Raw genomic sequence first — 24,177 nt, 5'->3', positions numbered from 1 at the left:
GGCTGTTATATACTGCACAGGTAATAAAATAAAATTAAATAAAATGAAAATGAAATGAAATAAAATTTATGAAAGCAGCATAGTACCAACATCTGCTCTGTTCATCCAGCAACAGTGTACATTAAAAACACAGCGTGAACTCAGAGGTCTTCTGACTATTGACAAGAAAGGGGTCGGGGGCGGGGAAGAGAATGAGAAAAGTAATTTAAAGAACATTTTTTGGGGGAAGGGAGTGTGCTCCTCCCTCATTTGTGGAAGACAAATGTTACTACTTACCGATTGCACCTATGTCCTGGGAAGCTCCATTAACTGCACACAGAGTACTTTGAGCTCTGAAGGGCTACATAAATACTGATAAAAGCACCTGTACTGGTCTACTGCAGAGCTTCCATTACACAGCAAATATAAAATTTGCTATTTTATAATATTTGCTATTTTATAATATTTACTATTTTGCATCTATGGTATAGATGAAGTTAATACTTACATGTCTGGTAAGCTGGGATGCTTACCAGTGTTTTATTTCTTGGGACTTTGTAAAGTAAAACATTTTTCTGCAATATACAAACAGGCTTTCTTTTTAATCAACCCATTTTTTCTTCTACTGGATAGTTAAAATGTATAGAAAGATAAAAATGCTATAAATGCTTTCTTTTAAAATGGAGAAGATGTTTCTGCCTCACAGTGGACTGGGGTTTGTAAGGATGTGATGTGATACACATAACGTATATGTAGAACATACATTAGATATACACACTATATTCACTAATTTTTTGAGGTGTTTATTAGGCTGAGCTGCCTTGTTCTTTCTTTTTCCACCAGTCAGTGTACTGAATACATCAGTTATCACTGAATTTAGATAGTAAGTCCTTTCGGCTATTGCAATGTCCTTTGTTATGTGTTTTTACTGTACCTAGAAAAAAGGTGCCCTGGGTCCAACACAAAGACCTGCAAGTACTACAGAAATACAAACAACATTATAAAAATCAGACAAAAACATCCTCATAACCCTGGATAATAATCTGTGCTCTCTGCATGGAGATTACAGGGAAGATGCCAATATTCTAATTGTTAAAGATTTGCCTAGAGCTTCAGATGTATTTTCATGGTACAGATAAGCTGCTGCTGTTAGGAGGGTGTAACTTGTCGCTATTCTTAAGACCTGAGAATTTTCATTGATTTTTTTTTCTCCTTTATTTCAAATTCTGTTTACAGTAACAGTTTAAATAAGAATTAATGTAGCTTTGGATGTGTTACTACTAGCTTTTGGATGTTCGCATTTTCCTACATGCTCCTTGGTTCTGAGTGCTGTTATCTCCTCCATTTTCCCACTTTTTAGCTGGCCTAGAACACATGAGACTTGTTCAGATTGCCACTCTATCTGGCAGTGCACCCTATTACTGCTGGATTTATAACAAATTCTGTAGTGTTCATGCAAATTATCTAATCACCGATGCAAAGCCTGGAGGTAAGGACTGTTTCCTGTATAACATTATTCAGCATACCTGAGAACATCTCCTGAGGTAATCAAGCGCGGGAAGGCACAAGTCTGTAGATGCTGATCCTGGCACACAGTCACCCATCTCCTTACAATCTACTTCCCCTGAGGATGGCAAAGGCAGCATTGGGAGGGACAGAAGAGAAACAAAGTTCCAGTCTACTGCTCATTAGAAGTCTTGCATTTCACATAAGGAAAAAAATCAATGCCACAGTTCAGTGAAAAGTGTCAAATTCTAATGATCAAGGCAGCTTTCTTGACTCAATTTCTTCACTGCCTCTCCCTTCCCTACCGTACTCTGTATTATGTAATAGGATTCTCGTCTTCTGCAGAATCTGATGTACTATGGCTTAATAGAATAAAAGGAAAATAAGAATATTTACCCAGTCCTTTCACAAACTTCATAAGGCACATAATATAACTGGTGGCGGCATTAGCAAAGACCTGGATGCTGTCTGTGTTTAGAAATGCTTCAAAGACATCAAACACTGGGGCCTGGCGTTTCCCTGTGGAAATAACAAGATGAGACCTTATCCCCATCCCCCATAAAGGTGATGTTCCAACAGTTTCTCAACAATTTAATTGAATCTGTAGAATCTCTTCTATTCTGGGCAGAGACAGAAATGCTCTAGAAGTAAAACCTAATATGCTTTCTTCTCTTGCTCCTGAGCCAAATTGTGTAACCCTATGTAGAAAGTAATACAAACTCCCTTCTTTGTCTTATCCATGAAAAGCATCAGCTTACCACTGCACAAATAGCAAGGAAAGGTTTAAGCTCTCGAACTCAGGTGAGTAGCTAACACTTCTGTTTGGTGGAGGTTTGTGATTCAGTCCTCAATAACTGTCAAGATGACAGCACTCACAGGGAAAACTATTCTGACTATTTTGATACAAAATAGCCTTGTTTTTCCTAAGTAGTTTATCAGTCTTCAGAAGCTATGTACACTTGCATTTTGCCATTGATCATAACCGATCTGAAAGACAAAATTTAGGAGACAAATCGTATCACACACTAGTACTACAGTTTGCTGTACACTTCTACACTAGTAATTTGAATCCCTGTGGACAAGCACCTTGTCCAATCCTTGGACAAGCACCTGCCTGGACTATCACACTAACTGACCTTGATGTGTAAGAACATCATGTCATAGTAAGAAAAACAGTCCACATGAGAAATGGTGGCTATATGCCCAAGCAGGGGAGTAATTAGGGCCTAGCCATGCTTAGTACTCCTGCACTACTGTTCTGCTCAAAAATATTCTAATAGGTTTGAAGCATGTTTTTCTCATTCTACTCATCTGCCAGAATCTAAGAGAGAAAAACAACATTACCTCTGCCTTCCCTCCCAGCCCAACTAACAAACCAGATACTTCACTACTGTCCTAGAGTATTACAGTGCCACTGCTACGTTGTGAGCTGTACTGCTTCAGAACATCTGTTCTGGTAGGGCATTTAAAACATACCGAGTTATTTACTACGTCCCCAAGGAAAAAAACAGTGAAATAAGGGCACATACAAGTCCTTACCCATAGAGTATTCTCCTACAAGGTACTCTTTAACCTCTGACTTATTGCCGCTGTGAACTGTTTCCAGGGCACTGAACAGGGGTCTCCATCCTGACTGGATCTGGGTAGAACACATTTCCACCAACTCGCCTATAGAGGTGACCACCTGCAGACAGTGGAGGAAAGGTTGAAAGAATAAAACCAAAAAACAGAACTGATACATAGCTGGACCTGCAGAAGGAATAAGGATGGCTTTAAACCCATCTCTAATTCACTGTTTTATCTAGATTTCAAAATCTAGGCTATTTTCTTACGTATATAATAGAAAAACTTATTTAATCGCTTTAAAGGCAGGTGTACTTCTACTGAAGAACTGGTCTAAGAAAAAAACAGGCAAGTGACCAGGTGTAGAGTTCTGAAAACACAGTGCTCCTGCAAGTGTATTTAACCAGTCTTTGAAGGTACCGTTCTAATACCTGTTATGCTAGAATCTCAGGAAAAGAAATACTTTGGTAGGTTCGAGTATCACCTTTGGGTCTGTTTCTGAGGGAAGACCAAAATGAAGAACAGAGCCTCATATACACCATTCAGCAACTGCTTTACAGAAAACAAAACAAAACAAAAAAACAACAACAAACAAACAGTAGGTTACGTGGAACCAGAGCAATGTGTCAGGGCTCTTTTCCAGTACAGAAAGATACCTGTACTCTACCATAGTGCTAGCACAGGTCAGCAGAGACCTTCTGATTCCTTTAAGATAATTAGGGGACACCATTTAAAAGGAATTTGGGAAAGAATCCCATGGACCAAGCATGCTATGGAGACCATTCTTCTTATGGGCACAGTAGGTTAGATGCAGACACCCTAATCAGGGCTGACTTGCCTGGTCCTGAACATCCTCATCACACAGCTCTAGCTGCATGATACGCTCAAAGGGGCGGAAAAGCGACTCGTTAAAGTGAAAATGAGAAGGTTCACTCCAGTCTGTCAGCACTTCAGTGAGGATGTCGTGGATGAAGGAGACAGCCTTCCGAGACACGTGTCTCTCCTTATGACAGGCAGCCTGCAGGGAGAACATGAGTATAAGACTTCGCTCTAACAAAAAATTTGCTTTCAGTGAGACAATTTTAAGGGAGGCAAGCATTTCATGTTGCTGAGCCCTGAAGATGGCTTCACCACTGATGTGACTGGGGCCCCCCACTGCAATGAAAAAGGACTGCTACGGAAACAGATGACTGAGAATCTGAGCTGCTTGGAGTCCTACAGGTGCCTGAAGGTTTGATGAAAATTCAAGAAGCACAGAGGCTAAAAATAAACAATAAAACCCACAGAACAGATCTCATGTTAAGTGCTGTCTTTTGTTTCTACTATGTGAGCATTTTTTCCCTTCAAAAAAGTAGTTTCTGCATATACACACCATACTTGAAATGCCACTTTTTATTTGGTTATTTATGAAAATTAAAAGTGATAAGAACCTGCTCACTTTGGAAGGGCTATTAAAAAAATAAGCACCAGTGAATCTGGACATAAAGTTGCTCTATTTTGACCCACCATGCAGGTTATACTGAATTCTGTCCTTTCCCTGATGTTGCTCCTTCCCAGTAATGCCCTCATCTTCACTGAAGTCAGCCACAAAGATTGACCATCCCTGCCATCTAAAAACACAGAAATGATTTGAGGAGTCTAAACTGGCTTGGGATCTTGAAAGGCTTAAAAGTGCTGAAAACATGGAGAGCATTTAAAGTGGTCTCAAGGTGGCATCCAAAGACAAGTGTTATTTAAGTTTTCAAGATAAAGGGCTGTTAAAGCATACAATGAAATTATTCCCTGCAATTTCTGCTTCACTTAGAGGTATTGCACTGAGACTCCCCAAAGTCTGAACTCTGTAGTAAGATACTCCACACATTTTATTGAGTAAATTAAGTGCCATGGCAATTTACTGAATTGCTCATCTTAAACTCAACACACCTAGGCACATGACACCATGTACGTCACTAATACCAAGCAAGTACTGCACATTTATTAATATAAATGATACAAAGCAAAAAGCTCTGAGAAGTCAATACATCAGCATTTCACCAAATAAGACAGAAAGTTTGGTTGAGGAAAGGTCATTTCTTGTAACTGAAATGCATTATGTGGCTGCTACTGGCACGCCACTGACCAGAGTTTACAAGGAAGAAGAGGAAAGGGAGAAATTTAGCCATCTTCTCAGTTGTGCTGGCTTTACGTGGGCTTTTTGTGCATCCTTTTATAGACAGACTTGTTAGGATGCAGGCCTTGACTTAGAAAATAGATGGAGAACTTGCTTGTAACCTCTTAGAGTGGTTTCATTTTATTCACCACAGACAAACAAGAAGTATCACATCACGAAAATCCAATGCATTGTCCCTGGACCTGGCCATTTCAGTTATTTATTTAGAAGTACAATCCTCAGCAGCAGTATCACAAGAGATGACACAGTATATACAATACTGCAACAGGACTGAGACCAAACTTGGCATAATGTTGAGGGTTAATTTACATGTTAAGAGCTATCGAGCCTTCTCCAGTTATTTCAGCTTTGCACCCACTGCACCCATTCCTGTTTTCTCCCCCACTCCTACCTCCACCAGGTGAGGTGCCACCAGGCTCCAGCAACGCATGAGGTGGAGCAACGGGCGGGATTTACTCCTTACGATTCTGAGCATGGCATCACCAAGACGGAACAAGTGAAGTGCGCTTCTCCTGTCCTGGGTAGATTTTACTTCACCTACAAGGAAGTAAAAGCAAATAAATGGAAGCTAACAAACAGCTGCTCCTCTATCTCTGGATGTCTAAAGAGGAATTTAAATCTGTTTAGAAATTAATAGTACTCAGCTAGGAAGAAATCCTAGCTATGCCTGTGTAGGTAAAAGAACAAGAAATAGACCCAAGCTTTAAGAACAACGTACTAAAACCACTTCATTTTTATTTAAGTGATCGATTTTTTGGGAAGCACTTTTAAGACGCAAATACATGGGAAGCTAATATTGCATTATATGCATTATAATTCAGTCATGATAACCAATACAGCTAAGTGCAGACATATTCAGCAAGGAGTTAAACAACTGATACGGAGAACCAAAACAGTACTTGCAAAAACCTTTGGTGACATCTACAGGAAAGAACATAAACTGCAAATTATTTAGCTTTGGCTTGTCTTTTGTATTTCTCACCAAGCAAAGGACGTGAAGCAGAGAATTTGAAAAAATGATCATCTGCTCATGAGCCACTAATACGCTTTATTTTGTATTGAAAAGGATTCATTTTTCTTTTCTCTTACAACATTTGGAAACACAGTTCATTGTCTCATTAAAATATGGGCACAACACTTTTAATAAAAAGGTATATGTACAATTAATTGCTCTATCTTATTTTAAGTCCATTATTACTAACTACTGTTGATTTACTGCTACATATAAGATAACATGGTCACTGTTTATTAAAGAAACTGATCAGCGTTGAGGCCTGGAGACAAGACAGAACAAAAAATGAACAATTATGTTTCATATTGAGATAATGACAGATAGTACCTCAGGGAGGTACTCAGAGAGGGGAAAACAATTAAAATTAAAAACAATTAAATTGGAGACATACACAAGATAAAATCCATGTCTGCCACAGAACAGACAACATTTTACAGGCTTTGTACTGTATGGTATGTGCTCCACTTTTCTGGGGAAGAGCAAGCAAGACAATTCTTTACTTTCTTCAGTTGTGTGCTTTGTTTGCTATCACTTACTTTATGAACACATCTGAGGTTATCCTAAGTGTCAAATGCCTAAGCTAAAGCCACTGTCTTAGCTCTACATTCACCCTGAGTTTCCTTACCAGATCAGGTTGGATCTGGAGCTGTGATTAAATATTGGTGGATAATTAACACCCCGAAGTCCAATAACCAAATGAATGTCCTCTGAAGTGTTTCACAGAAAGTACGGATGTAGTCCCTGTCCAAAAAAAATTCTCAACCTCTTCTAAAGATTCCTACAGAGAAATCTTATTAAATACTGTTTTATTTATGCCTTGAAATTTCACTTGGAAAAATCAAAACTGTAAGAATACAAAGCAAATCCTGCAAGCAGTACAGTTGTACACGAAACACAGAATGCTGAAAGGGATCTTTAGGCAATTTACCTGGCATTGCTAGGGAGTAATCAACTGTATCTGTGACTGAATGGAAAAGCTGGGCCTGAGAAGCCTTCTTGAGCTGGTAAAGAAAGCCTGCCAGTGCCATCAAGTTTAACTTGTCAACAGCATCTTCAAAGAGCCTGTGACAAAAAGAACAGAAACCAACTGAAAAATTCATGATACAGAGACTTAAATGTGCATATAAGAGGAAAACCCTTGTATGTCAATAGCTTCAGTGTGTTGCCTCTGGCAAAACATTGGTTTATAAAGGGTTTCTTCATTTATATAGTGCTACAGAAAGACTTTGATACAGAAATATAAATTGGAGAGTGGAAAGCAGAGTGCTGTAGGACCAACCAGAACCTTTCCAATATTCAACTGCAGCACTAAAACAAAAAGCCACTTTTTAAAGAATCACCAGTTCCCCATTACTTTATCTTAATGCCATAAGCAGTTCGTGAACAGTGATTCAAAAAATTGAGAATATGCTCAGTGCTCACAGTTAACATCATCATAGTTTCAGTGACTTTAGAGTTGCAGCAGTTTGTTCCATCTGAAAAGCCCCTTACATGAAAACAAATTAATTTAAGTCTTACACCTAAAGTGGCTGTATCTGAATTGCTATTTAGGAATATAAACAGTTGTTATTTTCAGCTGCAATGAGCTCCTACGATTTAAGAGTTAAAATATGTACCCTTAAAGCTGTAAAATTTTGCTTAGATAGGAGGTAGGTTTCCACAGAGATCACAAATTCACATGGTACAGCCAGAAGTTGACTCAACTACGAATTTCTGCTACTGCTTTTCACGAAGAACTTTCTATTGTCCCGGGAAACTGAGGATTGAGTCCTAATGACGTCTGCACTAAAGGAACAAACCTGTGTCCTTAAAATTACAGTACTGCTGTTATCTAATCCTTGGAACAAGGCTAGAATCGTGAGCTTCACAGAATCACAGAATTGAAGGGGTTGGAAGGGACCTCGGAAGATCATCCGGTCCAACCCCCCTGCCAAAACAGGTTCCTTAGAGCAGGCTGCCCTTATTCACTACCCCAAGCTTAGTGAATAAAAGGTACTGTCCGTGCACAGAATCAAACTCCCACGAGTATATCTGTATGCATTAGTTTGTACTCTGAATTTTCAAATAAATCCCTCCTGTGGGGAGAGATCAATAGTACAAAGTGTCAGCTAGACAGCTGAAAAAAAAAGGGTATTAGAAACATGCAAAACCAGGAAGTTTTCAACTGTATCCTTGGCTGCTAAATGAATGGCAGAAAGAGCAAAATAAAAGTCTGTGACACATCAGTCTGCAGACTGTGCTGTAGGGACATTTAACCTAGCCAGTCTGTGAGCATGCATGGTGGCTTTCCCTCCTCCAGCACCTTGGGGCAGGCTGACAAGCTGTGCACATTGTCCTGACAGCAGCAGCTCTTTTCTGACTGACACTGGTCTTGACAACTACATTTTTGTCCGCTTTAAGGAGAAAAGACAATAGATGAATTTGCACGCAAGCAATAAATCTTCCACTCCCAGGATGCATGTGATTTAATTGGCATATTCACTGTTGTGTGTGCATGGACAGACTCAGCCCAGTGCTTCCACAAAGCAGGGCAGGTACAGCAGAGGTGCAGAAAGGCAGGTATTTTAGGAACTGCTGGTAGTGACACACACATAGCTCTCTTGTGAAACTCAGCTGAAGCAAGTAGCTGCAGCAGCCATAAAAATCAGGCCCCACTGCACCACAGAACGGTCCATTTTGGTCCTGTTCTGTGAACAGAGACTCTAGTCGTGCTTTTACCTATCAGCTTGCGTGGAGAGTGTGAGAACAGCCTTGGCAGCACTGGTCCCACACAGCAGGCTGCCTCCACGGAAGTCGAAAGCTCTGCCCTTATTGCTCTCCTTGATGAGCTCCTGGATGGAAACCGGCTGAATAACAGGATTGCTACTGAGGGTGGTCTCTTGCTCAGGCGTCAGTTCCTGGGGAGACTCCCCCAGCTCCGAGTCTGGTTGCAGGCCTCCAGGTGCCTGCTGTGACTGGGTGATGGTAAGGGAGGGCTGCGAAGCACCATCGCTGAAGTGGGTGTGCTCCAGCGTGCTGATGTACTCACACACCCTGAGAACAAACAGGAGAAGGAAAATATGGATAAACACCCTAGAACAGCAACTCTCATCTCCCTAGAATCAGAGGGCTGAAGAAATGCTTGGATCTGTACTCCAGAAGTAAAACTCTCAGCCACATCATAGATAACTTGTCTTCTTACATCCTTTGGCCTCCCATGTGCCTTGACAGCAAACAGCCTAACTGAGGAGCCTGAAAGGCCTTTTAGGTTCCTGGGTCTGCAACAGTTTTCTGGTAATGCTGGAATTTCTAAACATTGATTTGAAGTTTCTAAGCATTGATTTCATCTCTAAACAGTGGTGAAAAGAAGTCTTTTTCTCTCAAAGATACTAGCAGTTAATTCACTCTGATACTGGTTACACAGAAGACTCCCGGTGTAGGTAAAGTCTTTTGTCTCAGTCTGGTACTTTCAGGCAACATGGTGTAAATTCTGTTTCTTTTGGGAAAGCTGCTGAGTACCTGAACACATGAGGCCAGCAGTCCTGATTATGGCTTCCCATCTCCAGACCCACGTTAAGGACTGCATCCATACACAAAACATGAGCAGTGTGTAGGCAGACTCCCTGCACTTTCCCCATCTGCTCCAGTTTCTGCTCCACTTTCTGTTTCACTGCAGCATGAAAAATAAAAAGAACATTACCTTATCCAGCTTTTCAACAAACATTTGTTTGCATATACGGTGAAGGTAAATGTATGCAGTCTGAAAGCTACAAAAGAATGGGGATTTCAGGAAAAAAAAAAAAAAACACAGCACCCCATTTCTTCTTCATAAACATAGGGCAGTTTTAAAATGAAAATTCCATTTGGATTGATTTTATGAGCATGAAAAATCAGTCTGAGATTGACACCCCTCCACCCCCAAATTCACATCTTGTTTCCCACAGAACAGATGCAGCATTATCAGCAACATTACATGTTTCTCTTTTGAGCTGGCTGGATTTTTATTTATTATTACCAAAATCTTCTTTGCTACAGAAAGAAAGGGTTTACAGATTTTACCTCTATTTCCATATGAAATTCTCATCAAAGAGCTTTTGGTAATAGATATTCTGTCAAAGCAAAATTAATCCTGATCTGAACTACCAAGCATTTGGACCTTATTCTTTTTCATAAGAATCTCTGAAATTTTCATGTTGCATTGGAATTGAAACAAATTTTGAAGCTTTTTAGGCTTTCATAAAACAGATCTGTTGGCCTCTGGCCACCACTGCTGCCTCCTCTTTGCCTCAATGCGGCCTGGCCAACTCGCTTCAGTTATATCAAGCAAAGTGATCCAAACACAGATTGTGCTCAGGCCTATTCAGTTTTGGTTTCTCTACTGAGTCACCAAATTAAAGTACCAAGAAGGGTCATTTGTGCAACACTATGTTTTGTTATGTTTTTTTTTTGCCATTAGATATCAGATGTTATCTCATTTCCCACCAGGCATCAGAGACAACAATTGACTTTACTGACTTCCACTGTTATAGGGATGCAGAACTTTTTAGTTGTTTTATCTTACTTGTTTTTTTTTCCATTCCAACTTCATTTAACATGATTTGAAAAATTTTAAATATTTGATGATGACAAAAGCAAGCAGGATGTACAGACAAGTCAGGGAGCAGGACGCAAGCTCAGCTTCTATTATCACACAACACATTATCACGCTACTGTTTCTCTGATGCCCTCTGGTTGTACCAGTATCACAATTTTTAGAAAGTGCAGGTTTCAAAATGCAGTTAGCCTTATCTGTTGTTTTACTAATTTCAGTTCTCTCTATATATCAAACAGCATGACATAACGTTAGGAACTCAGGACAGCAGGACATGTATTGAAGCCTCTAGACTTACATCCTGTATGCTTGCAAGTGAGTAATGCACAATAGTGACATCTCCTTCCGTCGTGCTTCTGTGTATAGCAAAGTACCTTCCAGCTGCATCTCTGCAGACAACATGAGATAAGGTGGATCACTTAATCACATTGTTACCTTGAGCTATAGCATCACTGGGCTCTTGGATTTCTTTTTCCTCTTTCTCTTCTTGAACACAGGAGGCAGCAGCCATTTGGGCAAGAGCAGATGCACAGTTAGCAGCAACACCTGTAAAGCAACAACACAATGATTAACCAGCATTTCCTCCCCATCCCCACGCAATCTGAGCAACAGTTTGTGTCAAGGGAAAGATGGATGGACATGTCTATGCTGTAGGTCAGAGGGGCTCCAGTGGGAGTTCTACAGTCCAGGTTCCTTGATCATCCTAGACGAGAACAGTATGCTGCTTTTCTCTCTCCCAAATTCATTCAAGGAAAGTTATTATCCTAGTTTATATGCCTGCCATGACAACCCACATGCAGCAGTACCTAGAGCACAGCTCAGCCGGGCTGCCCTCCTCAGTCCATCCAGGCTCACACAGATGGAGTCCTTCTCCTTTTGGTTCTGCTCCTTGGCTCCTTCTGCTCCCAAGATGAATGCCAGCCCCTTGGAGCTGCCTGCCATGCGACCAGTTAGCGGTGTGGACAAGGTGTCAATCATGTTCTTCCAACAGCCGATTAAGAGGTATTGGGCAAAAGCAACTCCTGGAGTGAGAAATGCATTACTGCATTACTACTACTGGAAAATGACTTAACAGCATCAGTGGTTAAAAAAAAAGTCGTAGTTGTTCTCTGCATACTGGACTGTCTATCTGATTCTTGTGTAGGATGTACTGACAAACTTCCCTCAACCCTTAAATTGTTCCTTTAAAACCCAATATTTATAAATTTATGGTATAAAACAACGTACCGTCGGCACATACACTTGTACTTACAGTACAGGCTCAATACCTGCAACAACAGAATCATCCGTCTTCCGGTTTTGGGAAAGAGGAGATTGAGCTGAAGCAGATGCCATCAATTGGCCACCAATTGCACTGCTTCCCAAGCCATCGATGTCTGCCAGAATGTTTAAAAAAAAAAAAAGATTACTATGCAACATGCAACACACAGATGACATAGATAAAGCATCTCTTACTGGTTCCTTGTTCAAGTAGGTTCTAGTGCTCCTGATTTCTCAGGTATGTCTTTTAGTTCCTCTTTTCTGGCAGCCTTATGAAGCCTTCCTATAAACATAAGCTGTGGCACATTATGCTTTGCCCAGAATAACCAACCTTTTCTTGGAGAAGGCAAATAACCCACTCAACAAAAGCCCCCCAGAGTTACACAGTCAACATAACTCTTAGTAAGGATTACATGGTATTTCTTACAGTTTAGAACCTCCTTCACCCTTAGATCTCTGTATTTCTGAGTATTTCATTTCACGTCTTGCTAAATCCTGTTACTGTGTGTTCCTAGACACACTGGGATCCTATATCCTAAATGAGATTTTTAGTAGACTTATGTGGGCTCAACCTTAAAAGAAACACAACCCTTGCTCCAACACAAGATTATCTTTGTAACATAGAATTTAATATTAGGGGCATCACATTGATTTGCTTTCTAGAAATCCCTCTCTCTCTCTTCTCCACACAATTCACAGCTATTATTTTTCTGAAGTGTTTTCTTCAGCTTCCCAACTGATTATTTATCACTCAACTCAATATTTAAAGGCAACTCAGCTCAAAATGATAAGTAAAAACCTCTCAGAGCATTGTTCTTTGATGGCGTTGCTCTTTGTTAATGAAGCCAGTGTTCTCCCTGCATACAATGTTTTAATTACCTCATCATAATCATACAGTACATACATTCAAACAGTGCACTTTATATCAGTACAGTATCATAGACATCTTGCTGCCTTTCAGCAGATCCCATTTAATTTTTCTCCTCAAATGAAGCTAAGGATTGTTTTTCAGCACTTGCTAGAGGTGCTGCGGGTCTTCAGCTTCTTACTACTGCCATTTGGCACACCCCTGGCATAGCACAAATCAGAACCAAGGGGAGCCCAATCTTTGGAAGGCTTCCAGGATCAGACTCCACTACTTGTATTTGTATTGCACCACAGGCATACTGAAATGGCTTTGCTACGACATCAAGAAAACAGCAGCTTTATAGTTTGTCATTAACGGGTACCAAGCCTACCATAGCTGAAGCTGAAAGAATTAAAAGAACTTTGGTTCAGTGAACAAATCTACCCTTCCTGTCTCCATTATACTTTTAGTTACTTTTAAAAAAAAAGTTATTTAAAAAAATACAAAAACGAAAAAAACAGTATGTTAGCAAAGTTTGTATTATTTTACAGATAGGTTTTTAGGAGTATCAGTAGGTTACTGGATCCAAAAGTACGTAAGGAAGCATATTTCTTCCTGAAAAAATGCCTGAAGTCTATCTGTACCTGTTGAAGTATCAGGCAGCCACCTTTCTGAGAAAACAACAGAACCATTTTTTTGGCTATATCTTGATTATTCATCTCAATTAGCAAACATTCCTCTGCAGGCAATAAAGAGCTCATTTGGATCCTGATAGTAACTGTGACTTTGGGACACTGTCGTCACACAGATGGTATCATACAAGTCAAGACAACAGGACATTCCAGTCTATTCAGCTTTTGATGACACTAGCCACAGAGAATCAAGACTACTACTAAGTTTCAGGGGTTTTGTTTGTTTTTAAACCCAGGCTCCAAAAGCTTTCTGCCTGATACAGAACATGCACTTAGTATCTGCCACAGCTGACTCTGATTCTTTCTTTACTTGTACTTTAGTGAAACACCACACGTTGAATGATTACACACTGTTCTGTATGCAATGGAGCGAAGCAGTGTGTTATTGTAGCTTTAGACACACGTTTGGAAGTTATTCCCTGATATCAAAACATAATACTGACCAGTCAGCATGGTGATAAGTGGAAGGCTGTGCTCTTCGGGGCTTCCCCAGTATCCAGCTTCCCCCAGCATGTTCCTTTCTAGTACCTGGTGGTACAGCTCTTCAACCCAGGCCTGGGAAAACACCATCAACACTCCACTGGACTGGACCTGCTTCATGAACTCTTTCTGTAGACAACCATAAAAGCCAGATGTAAGACAATGGTAAGTCCTACAGCATGAGCACTTCTGGTTCTAGATCCATTCCTGTGCATAACATAATGCAGGAGTAGAAATGAAATTATACAGAAAATAAGAATAAACCAAGGATTACAACGTGTCTCTATGGCAAGAATGACATGAACGTGATTCTCATTGTACAACGACATACATGAGGAGATTTCTCCTATTGCACTTCATGCAAGATACAAATCGTAATGACAGCTCTTGCACGGTGACAATGGCACGTGCTGGTCTTTCACTTTTTCCACAAGGTGGGGATAGAATCTCAGCTCCAATAAAAATGAAATTGTGGCACCTAATGTTGCCTGTCCAGCAATCAGGCTCTTTTGCATTGAATATTCACCACAGATAAACCCGGGCCCAATTAGATACATCTGAACTATTTTCAACAATACTTAGGTGTGTTGTGCACAGGACTGGCCCTAAAGGAAGTTTTGAGTTACCAATTTGCTCTTGCAGCTGCTGAAAAGCATACCAGAACTGATGATGATGGTCAAAACCAGTTGTTTTTAGTATTTCCTAGAAAATAAATTATCTTACGTGGGAAATTCAGCAAGAACAGTACTTTTTGACAGAATGTTTTGGCTTGTTCCATATATGTTTGTTCCTTGGTTTTGGATTTATTTATTTATTTATTTATTTCTAGGAAAACTCTGGAATGACTCACCTTCGACAGCTTAGTTGAGAAGCATAGATTCAAGTTTTAGAATGCCTGTAGCCTTCAAAACAATTTAAAACAAAACAACAACAACAAAACCTGAGGAATCCCAGGTGTCACAAAAATCATCAGTTATATGACTAAAACCTAACCTAATTATCTCACTCAAACTTCTCATGACTTCATCTGTGTAAACACAAAGCTAGTATTAAGCAAGAAATTTGTCATTATGCTCAAAAGGAGTTGCAAGATTAAGGTATGTTCCTTGACAGTGTGCACTGACAATACTTGCTTCATTACACGATGGTAATGAAGATTTGTTCTGCAGATGCACTATCCATCAAAATGACTGTTACTGTAATGATCATCAGTAAGCAGCATTTATTCCCCCTGAATTTCAGAGAAGCTGTGTAATTCAGAGGCATGACATTTATCATGCAAGATTCATAAGTAGCTTGGAGAATGCTTCATTTGCAATTATTATTTCTCCACTTAGCAAGCAGCATGAAGAACATTTATATGTGGGCTGCTTTATATGAAAGGAAACAAAACATTTTTTTCAAAACAGTTTTCCTGTATTCCGTAACTCACCAGCAACACGGGGGCTTGGGCAGGCTTCTTCCTGTAGTAATCCGAGTTGGCCAATTTTAGGTTAAGCAGCAGAGTGTAATGTGAGACCATGTAGAGGCTGTCTGCATTCATCAGAGTCTGGAAGCTGAAATTTGGGTTTCCCTCAAATCCTGGTGAGTGCATCATACCTAACAAAAACACCATGTGAGCTCTCACATTTAACAGAGATTTTGCCTGGAAAAAAAAATCAGAAACTAACCCTAGCATTTCAGCAGCAACAGATTGCTAGAATAGTTAATGAATCATCAGTAGAAGTGACTCTATTAAATGAACTTGAGCAGGGAGTAGAAAACTAAACAGTCCATCTAGAATGCAGTGCTGCAAGGGAAATTGAACACTCCAGTCACAGTCCAGCAAAGCAGCAACAAGCTTAATTTGAAAGACACGAGTAGTCATCAGGATGACTGCCAGGTACAAAGCAAAGGGCAGGATATATCTACAACGCTAACCAGGAAGGTGAGCTGGGAAGGGAAAGAGGCAAAGCCTGTATACTTATAGGAAACTGAGCATACATTGCACCAAATGGTGCTAATGAGGGACAAAGCTCCTTTAACTTCCCAGTAAATCGACACCAGATAAATGAGTTGTTGGACGGGGACTGGAGTGCTCAGTACCTTGTAGGATCAGGCTGTAATCATCATCCTTTCCATGGCCTAGAGGTACGTGGACAAATATTTGGGGTCAAGCTGGCTGGGACTTGTTACAACTCCAAGCCCTGCCTAGTTCATACAAGACCTGCTTTCTAGACAGCTGAGCACTTGCAGCTTTGTCAGACCCAAAAGCCATCTGAAAGTGCTCAGTACTCCTGAAAACACTATTTGTATGAAACTACACCCCTACAACCAGGCCCAGTGGTTCAATGCCTCCTTCCCAGGTGGAATGGGCAGCACATACATTCTCCTCGGAGTTAGCTGACCTACTGGTAGAAAAAAATAAATGGAGTATGAGAGATACTTAATCAAATCCCCGTGATCTGTCGTTTGAGACATGAAAAATCCAGAAATATTTGACTCCCTCCCTCCATGAACCACAGTATTTCATGGTTTTCACAAAAACTGTGAAATCCATTCATACGACATCAATCAGGGAAAACTAAGGAGTAAGCTTTATCCTAGAGGAACATTTGAAATGAAAAACAAACAAACAAAAAAACCAGCTTCCAAGGTTAGTTACATGATGAAGCAAAGCTGTGTCATTTGGTAGCTGCTGAAGTGGTTTACTGTGAACATACTCCTCCCACCACAAAGCTCATGCCTGTTCTTAGACAAAATATATCAAACCATTAACATTAAGAAAAAAAATAAAAAATAATCCACACACAGAAAAGAAGCAAATGTTTTTCTTGCCTCGTGAGGGTTTGAAAGCTCTGTGCTGCTGCCTTCTCGGACTTTCCACTGACGTCACTTTGGGGGCGTGGATAAGGTGAATAACTGTTTGAGGGCGGATTTAGAGAGAGAGTAACTGTTCCAGGGTGGGTCCAAAAAATGAACAACTCTTTCAAGGGAGCAACCTTTGTGGAAGAGGGGTGAGAGGGCTGGCCACACACTATATCCACACAGACCTCCGTGCGTTTGCGGTAGGTTTCTTGTGGTGAATGTTAACGGAGAATCTTTGCCTAGTCCCAAAATCATGACCCAGTGCTTCAAAGGAGGCCTATGAGTAGCTCCAGTGACCCCACCACTCAAGTTAAAGATGCTTTTTAACACATTGCTGGGTGGAGGATCATGATATAGATGTAGGTAGACTATGCTGTTTTGATGTCTGATATCTCTTAAACAAGTACCTCAAGGACTAGAATCAGCTATGGTAAAAAAAAAAAAAATCAAGGTAGAGAGGTACATATAAGAAAATGTGGGCCAATCGCTTAAAAAAGCCCACCTGTGTACAGTTGCACATAAAAGTGGCTAGTACCAACAAGGTATATCTTTGAGCACCCAGAAGTGTTTGTAAAAAGTAAGACCCCTAACTCCCTCTGAAATATTGGAGAACAACCAGTTACATTTGACAGAAGCTCAGCTCTCAAAGGGAGAGAATCAGCTGATGGGCAAACTTGCATCGATGCTTAACATAAAAGCCTTGCCACTAAAAGCTGTGGAATCAAAACTGAAACAAGATGCTAAATGTTTGCTATGATTATTAACAAAATGGCACACAATTATTAGAAGTAATTCCTTGATACTGCAATTCATGGGAATAGTTATGTCTGAATTAAGGTAATATTGATCAACAAGTTTAATTATAAAAATCTGCCAGCCATAGCAAACAGTGAGGTTAGCACACTGTCTTAAAGGAGACAGCTCATTTACATTGGCAAGGTCAAAGGGAGTCCACATAAAATGCAAACAATATTTTGTGCAAGTCAACACAGTATTGAGAATTTTTAGATATTTCAGTGTTTTTAGATAGACATCACACTCCAGTGTAACTAAGGGATTTTTTTTTTTTTTTAGCATTGGTTTTTATCTAGCAACAAGTAAGGGGGAGCTTTCTAAGGAAAGATCATAACCAGCTGAAAAAGGCTTTTAACCAACTGACTTGCAAATCTCCCTTTTAACTCTCTTTAGCTTACTTCACTTCTCCCATGCTTATGTTCCTGTGCCAATGCCTCAAATTCCTACCTCCTTTCACTGTGTTTCAGACCTATGAAAATACAACGTTACAATACTGGTTAAGCACCTAGCTTGTAGAAAAGACTACTAAATTGTGTACTAATGTATTTCCCCCTCCAACGTAAGAAAAACTGATGAATGAATCAAAGCAGCTAGGCAGGCACTCAGAAACATAAAAATACTTCTTCCTGTCCTATATGGTCCCAGAACTGCACCTGTCTCTTTTTCTCAACTTGGATCTTAACTGCTACTCGTATTTTCCAATGCGTTCTTTGGGAATTATACATTAATAGACATTGTCCATAAAAGGAGTAGGAACAGTTTCTTTATATTCATCATTTATATTCATCATTTATATTCAATTTGTGTGTTGAATTTTTGGTGCTAATGAGGAAGCCCTGAGGTAAGTACTCCCTGAAGGAGTACTGATGAACTTTTGCTTAAAAGGACTGTTTCAGCTGGACTGGGTCTCATGCCAGGTTTCTGGCTGAAACACAAACTGCACAGATCTTGTAAGAGTTCAAAAGTATCCCTTTTACAGAGGGAAAACACTGAGAAACATCACATATCTGTAAAAACAGCAGTAACTTGTTATTGTATTTGTCTGTGATTCCTTGCTGAGTGATATCTTGTCCATTACTTCACCAAGTCAGACTAGAAACGTGGTGCACATTTTTAAATACAGGATTAGCCACATGGCTGGTTTTCTTAGGAATGCTAAGGGCTTTCCTCAACTCAACAGCCTAAGTCCACGACTAGGTATCGTTTTAAGAGAGAAACCAGAAGTTATGGACTCAATGCAGAAATTGAGTAATATACTTCTATCTTTCTTACTGTATTAGTCATACTGCATGATAACAGAAGTTGCATTTAGCCTTAAGATCTGGAAATCTGTTAGGTCTACCTCTTCCAACACTTTAAAATCTTCTAAAGGGATTTGACAAAAGGTTAAGAGAAAATAAGTTGTATACTCATTTACACAGGAGCTATCAGGCAAACAAAAGCTAGAGCAAGAGTTCTAGTCCTCATCTTTTGCTACAACCTCACTATTTTACAGGAAAAATAAATTCTTTGTGACAGGAAGGATGCTTCTGAATGCCTCAATTAAGAATGTAATTAATATTAAAGTCCCTTTTAAGATACCTCCTTTCTGTGATATAAAAAGGCTACTGTGTTTCTTACAAATGCCATTTACTATCTTCCTGACTTAGGGCTTATGTGGTCAGCATTTAAACAGAAAATCAGGAATATCAGCTTATTTGTGTGGTGTTATCAACACATTCACCCAGCTTCGTATCTAAATTATGCTGTATGATGATGGAAGGCATCCCTTCTGACTCTGTATCAGTAATGTGTGTGAGAGCACAAATGAATGAAGCAATGATTAGGAGAGGAGTGATGGAAAAGGCAGTTGTGGTGAATTAAGAAACAGAGAAATACATTTTAATGAACATTTCCACCTTGGCCACTGTCGGGAAAAAGAAACCTTTCTGAAAATATGTATATTTGTACACATCTCAAATATACTATCAACACAACAAACTTGCCTTTGCATAGCCCTTTTTTGTTTCATTGACCAAGTTAAGATCCCAAAGAATCTAACCCTGAAAGAAGAGCAATTATTTCATCTCTTGAAAGGTAAGATCTTTAACTGTTTTTCACTGGGACTGGGCTTTGAGCTTCAGATTTTCTGTCATAGATAGCAGCATAAAATAAGAGAGAAAAAGAGGAGTTGTTCCTCTTCTCTTACTCTTTCAATAGCTTACTGTGGTGGGATTCTTATCATCATCTTTGCAAGGCTTGGGTTTACTAACAGTAATGAAGTAATATATTAAGCTACTTGAACCCCTTTCAAAATGGGTGATGGTCCTTCCCGTACCCCCAGTTTTCACGCTAAGGGGCAACCCCAACCTCTCCCTAATGACAGCACATGCAAATTTTGTCAAAAGATCTTCACGAACCTGTGAAGAGGTATCTCACTACAGAAAATTTGATTTTTCAATCAACTGAGGACATAATCCAGAGTCTTCTAAGAGTGGATTGACCTCCCTTTGAATCATCATCTGCATATTCAATTTGCTTCGCCCTAAATGAAATATGCTGTTGTAGAGCAATGTGCTTTGTAGAGCACAAACCACGTTATTCTGAATACGTTCTCTGAAGATGAACTCCTACAAGAGAATCTGTGTACAGTCATGTTACAGTGTGCATATTGGTTAGACAGTAAATATTTGCTTGCAAACCTGAGCAGAAAGTTGAAGAGAAGCTCTGCAGTGCTCCGTCTACCTCCTCTATGCTGGGGAGAGCTATAAGCCGAGGAAGAAGCGCTTCAAGTGACTGGATGAACAGCCGTGCACTGTGCTGGTCTGCTTCCTGGTTTTTCAGCAATTTCAGAGAGAGAGCAGCACTACGTAAGGACTTGTGACCTGGACAGTCCCGTGGTGTCTGCTCCTCATCGGCCAGGGAGCAATTGTCAGAGCCTATGTCTGAAACATCTGACCGGCCAGAGTCCTTCTCTGCTGCCATGGAATACTGATCACATGAATCAAACTCAGTCCTAGAAAGATCTTGGTCATCAACACTGAAGTTACTTTCACTGTACCTGGACCCATAGGACCGGGTCTTGCAGTCCACTGATAAGAAGTTAGTTATATCTGGGTAGACTATGGTGTGGCTTCTCTGAACAACATCTGGCTGGTCAATGGTTTCTGACTCTGGTTCTCTATAATGAATCTCTTTGCTTTCATGTCCAGCTGGAGATGACAGCGAGTTTTTTTGACTTTCTGGATTATCCTCTGGAGTTGTCTGTCCCATATCCCCTTCCAAAGTGGTCTGACCAGTGTCTGTGGTAACACTAATGCTAATATCAGGACTCTTCTCATTTCCTGATTCCCAGGCAGGATTTTCTGAGGACAGGATGCGCCTCTGCCACCGAAAGTCAGCATCGTTGATCTCCATGGAGTCCCTGCTCGTCTCGGTCCCATCCTTCAGTTCTTCTTGGCGCCGTAGGAGCAGATGGACCTGCTCCTCACTAAGACCCCTGCCTTGGCTTAGCTCATCCAACGCTCCAAGCAGGGCAAATACGCATGACACTGAAGCATAACATGCTTCAATACCACCCTTGATGCATGCTTCCGTCATCCCATCCATGATACTACAATTAAAACAGAGAGCAGATTTTCTAAGAGATGCAGCATATATAGCGAGCTCATTGCAGTCATCCAACATCATCCCTCACAAAAAAAAAAAAAAAAAAGAATTTAAATTATCCTGTAAGACTATTTTTGAGGAAGATAACTAGTACTACACAAATAATTACATCTCCCTGGTGGACACGGCCATTCTGTAAAGAGGCTGACAACCAAACAGTTACTGTACATTTGTACCAGCATGCACAGCGTATTCTCCCTTACAGACAAGCCCTTACACTGGAAAAAAAAAAAAAAACACCCAATTGAAGCTAAATATAAAGCCACCTGTGTCTTGAAAATGATCTTACTGACAAGATATATTCTTTATAAGGACCGAGAATGCTTTTTGCCCAATCTGACATTTAAATTTGGATCAAGTTTTTTGACCTCAGTACTTCCAAATAAGCATTGAAAGGTTAGTTCCCAAAACAAAGAGTTTCCAGCTGTTAAACAATTTCTTACAGGGTATTCTGGTAAACTCCCCAAGGTGGTTACCTATGGCTTTACAAACAGGCCCAGACTCACTTCAAACCAGTGAAAGCTTTTACTCGTCTCGTATTTTCACAGCTTATTTAACCCTGGCTAATTTTTGGATATGCTTCAGAAGGTACAACTGTTTAACTGTCATGTGTGCACACGTTTAAGAGAGAAGAGGCTAAAAGAGGAAACAAAGCATACAGCTTGAGAAGATCCAGATGGGACTTCCTTTTAGAAATAGACCTCTTCCTGGATTCTGACTCAGAAGAGCAGGGCCCTGCCAAATCACAAAGCCTCCGAGGACTGCCAAGTATCTGAAAGGAAATAAAGCAGAAGTTACTAGAAGGTGATTTAAGCATTTTTTAAATATAATGAGTCATAATTCTGTCAAGTCCTGGAACCTGAAGTAGCAGTACAGTAAATTCTCTCAGCAAAAGAAAACAGCACACTAATGTTCTATATATTAAAGGTATCCTTCCTCTTTTTAAAAGGAGAAATACAGATAGAGAAAAACAGCATATGCAACATGAATCACACACAAAATGTTCTCCATCGCTTTACATTTTTGACTGAATATGTTTCAACTGAACTGCACACAAGACATTCTCTATGCCTAAATACAGAGCAAGTAACTTGCATTATTTTATATTATATACTGAAGAGAGCCTTGCTCTTCAGTCACCCAGTTACAAAATGGTAGTCATGCAAAAATACATGAAGTGATTCCTTCTGACCCAACCCTGCTGGGTAGCAAGTCCTGTTAATGTCAACCAGGACATACAGGGAGAGAGCACATTAATGAGCAGAAAGAGACAACATACCCTGCAGAGAAAAACATTAGCTAATATTTTCCTAAAACTTCCTGAAAATGTAATGCAGATTGTCATGTTGCTATTGTTTAAAATTAGAGGAAAGCAACTGCCAGAATGACTGTGAGTTCAGACAGCAACCCAGTGGGTGGCTGTGTGGTGTTAGGAAAGATCTTCAGATACAGAACAGCTTATCTATGCACAGCTAGAGCAAAAATCTAAAAAAGACTGCTGTTCATCAAATTATGTAAGCTGCTTTGCATTCCACAACACGAGAAAAATGTTGCTCATGTGAAATGGAAAAGCCCAGGATTTCAGCTGCTGCTCAAAGAGGTCTCACACATGCTGTCACAGATACTGGGTGACAGGCCAGAAAGGACTGGTCTTGGCATGGCCACTTGAGACATTCCAGCTATTGTAATACAGCTCAAGGAAACAGCATTTCAAAAACCTGACACATAATCAAAGCATGTGTCCAACTTAAGGTCCAGAATACTATACTGTGAGGATGAGTGTCTCCTTCTAGAGGGAGCAGAGAGTGGGGAAAGATGCCAAAGAAGTTGAGAACAGGATCACTATGCTATCTCATCCAAAAGAGCAGTCATGACTCAGTGATAAAGACCTCCTCCATGCAGTACCACAGCATGAACACTGACAGAGTTACCATAGCAGCTTGCATTATGGAGACAAATATAGCTATTACGATTTGTAAAACTAAAAATATTTGTCAGAGTGGCTTTGACGTAAGAGCCGTGCTCAGAAAGGGCAATTTCAACATCCCTAATGCTAAAGTATGGAATGGACAGGTATGCACATCTCAGCAACATTTACCATTTAAAAATTTTGCTTTATTTGCCTGGATTTGCACCTGCGATTATCCTACCTCTTTCATGATTTTGATGGCTTCTACTCGGTGCTGAGGTGGTGGGTAAAGCAGTATGCGGTGATACAGAGACTGCAGCACGGGCTTCATGGACTCCACCGACCCCACCAGCCGAACCAGTTCGGCTGCAATATAGTAGATGGTCCGTGCAACAGGCCCGCTAAGGGCAGGTGCTGTGGATGAACAACCTGAACCCCGGCCGTGATCAGAGACCCCTGAGGAAGGCGAATCTGCCTCAAGACAGATGCTGCTGTGGGCAGAGGTGATGGTTTTGTCGTGGATCGGGTTTCCCAGGATTACTACTAAGGCTGGACACAGCTGCTTCCTGAGAAAAAGAGAAAAAGCAGCAGATGGTAACTGTAAAAAAAACTCACAGGAACAGACTGAAAATAACCCACAGTTAAATGAGATACACACTCTTGTTTTAATGATCAGTCAACAGCAGTGGTTAGACTGAATAACAAACTGTGCCAGGTTCTTTTAATCTCCCAAGCATCAGCATACTAATATCTATGGAAATACTTTTGGGTGCTTTATAAACATGATACTGATTTTGCAAGGTCATAACTGCACCATGCTGTCCTTCACAGGATAGCATACCTGCCTCTTTAATTGGCTGCAACCTACTTCAAGGTAGGAACGCTAGATTTCTGCTGCC

At 40.3% G+C, this 24,177-nt stretch overlaps 1 protein-coding gene across 5 annotated transcripts in view; it reads right to left on the bottom strand.

The window, feature by feature from the left end:
* The window catches only part of ARFGEF3 (ARFGEF family member 3), an 88,215-nt gene that overhangs the window by 15,384 nt on the left and 48,654 nt on the right, over window positions 1–24,177 (bottom strand). For all 5 annotated transcript variants that reach the window (XM_035538794.2, XM_035538790.2, XM_035538795.2 and 2 more), the window contains 16 exons: window positions 23,520–23,844; window positions 22,029–22,141; window positions 20,403–21,313; window positions 15,512–15,678; window positions 14,043–14,208; window positions 12,069–12,176; window positions 11,607–11,822; window positions 11,236–11,346; window positions 9,729–9,879; window positions 8,949–9,263; window positions 7,159–7,292; window positions 5,610–5,755; window positions 3,887–4,066; window positions 3,025–3,169; window positions 1,882–2,004; window positions 1,506–1,603 (listed from right to left, as the gene is read on the bottom strand). In XM_035538794.2, coding sequence (XP_035394687.1) covers window positions 1,506–1,603; window positions 1,882–2,004; window positions 3,025–3,169; window positions 3,887–4,066; window positions 5,610–5,755; window positions 7,159–7,292; window positions 8,949–9,263; window positions 9,729–9,879; window positions 11,236–11,346; window positions 11,607–11,822; window positions 12,069–12,176; window positions 14,043–14,208; window positions 15,512–15,678; window positions 20,403–21,313; window positions 22,029–22,141; window positions 23,520–23,844 — 3,409 coding nt within the window. The remainder of the gene's footprint in view (window positions 1–1,505; window positions 1,604–1,881; window positions 2,005–3,024; window positions 3,170–3,886; window positions 4,067–5,609; window positions 5,756–7,158; window positions 7,293–8,948; window positions 9,264–9,728; window positions 9,880–11,235; window positions 11,347–11,606; window positions 11,823–12,068; window positions 12,177–14,042; window positions 14,209–15,511; window positions 15,679–20,402; window positions 21,314–22,028; window positions 22,142–23,519; window positions 23,845–24,177) is intronic.

The sequence above is a fragment of the Cygnus atratus genome, chromosome 3, assembly GCF_013377495.2.
Source record: "Cygnus atratus isolate AKBS03 ecotype Queensland, Australia chromosome 3, CAtr_DNAZoo_HiC_assembly, whole genome shotgun sequence".
Classification (NCBI taxonomy): domain Eukaryota; kingdom Metazoa; phylum Chordata; class Aves; order Anseriformes; family Anatidae; genus Cygnus; species Cygnus atratus.
Note: the sequence above shows the minus strand (reverse complement) of the source record. Positions and strands in the feature narration are given on the sequence as shown.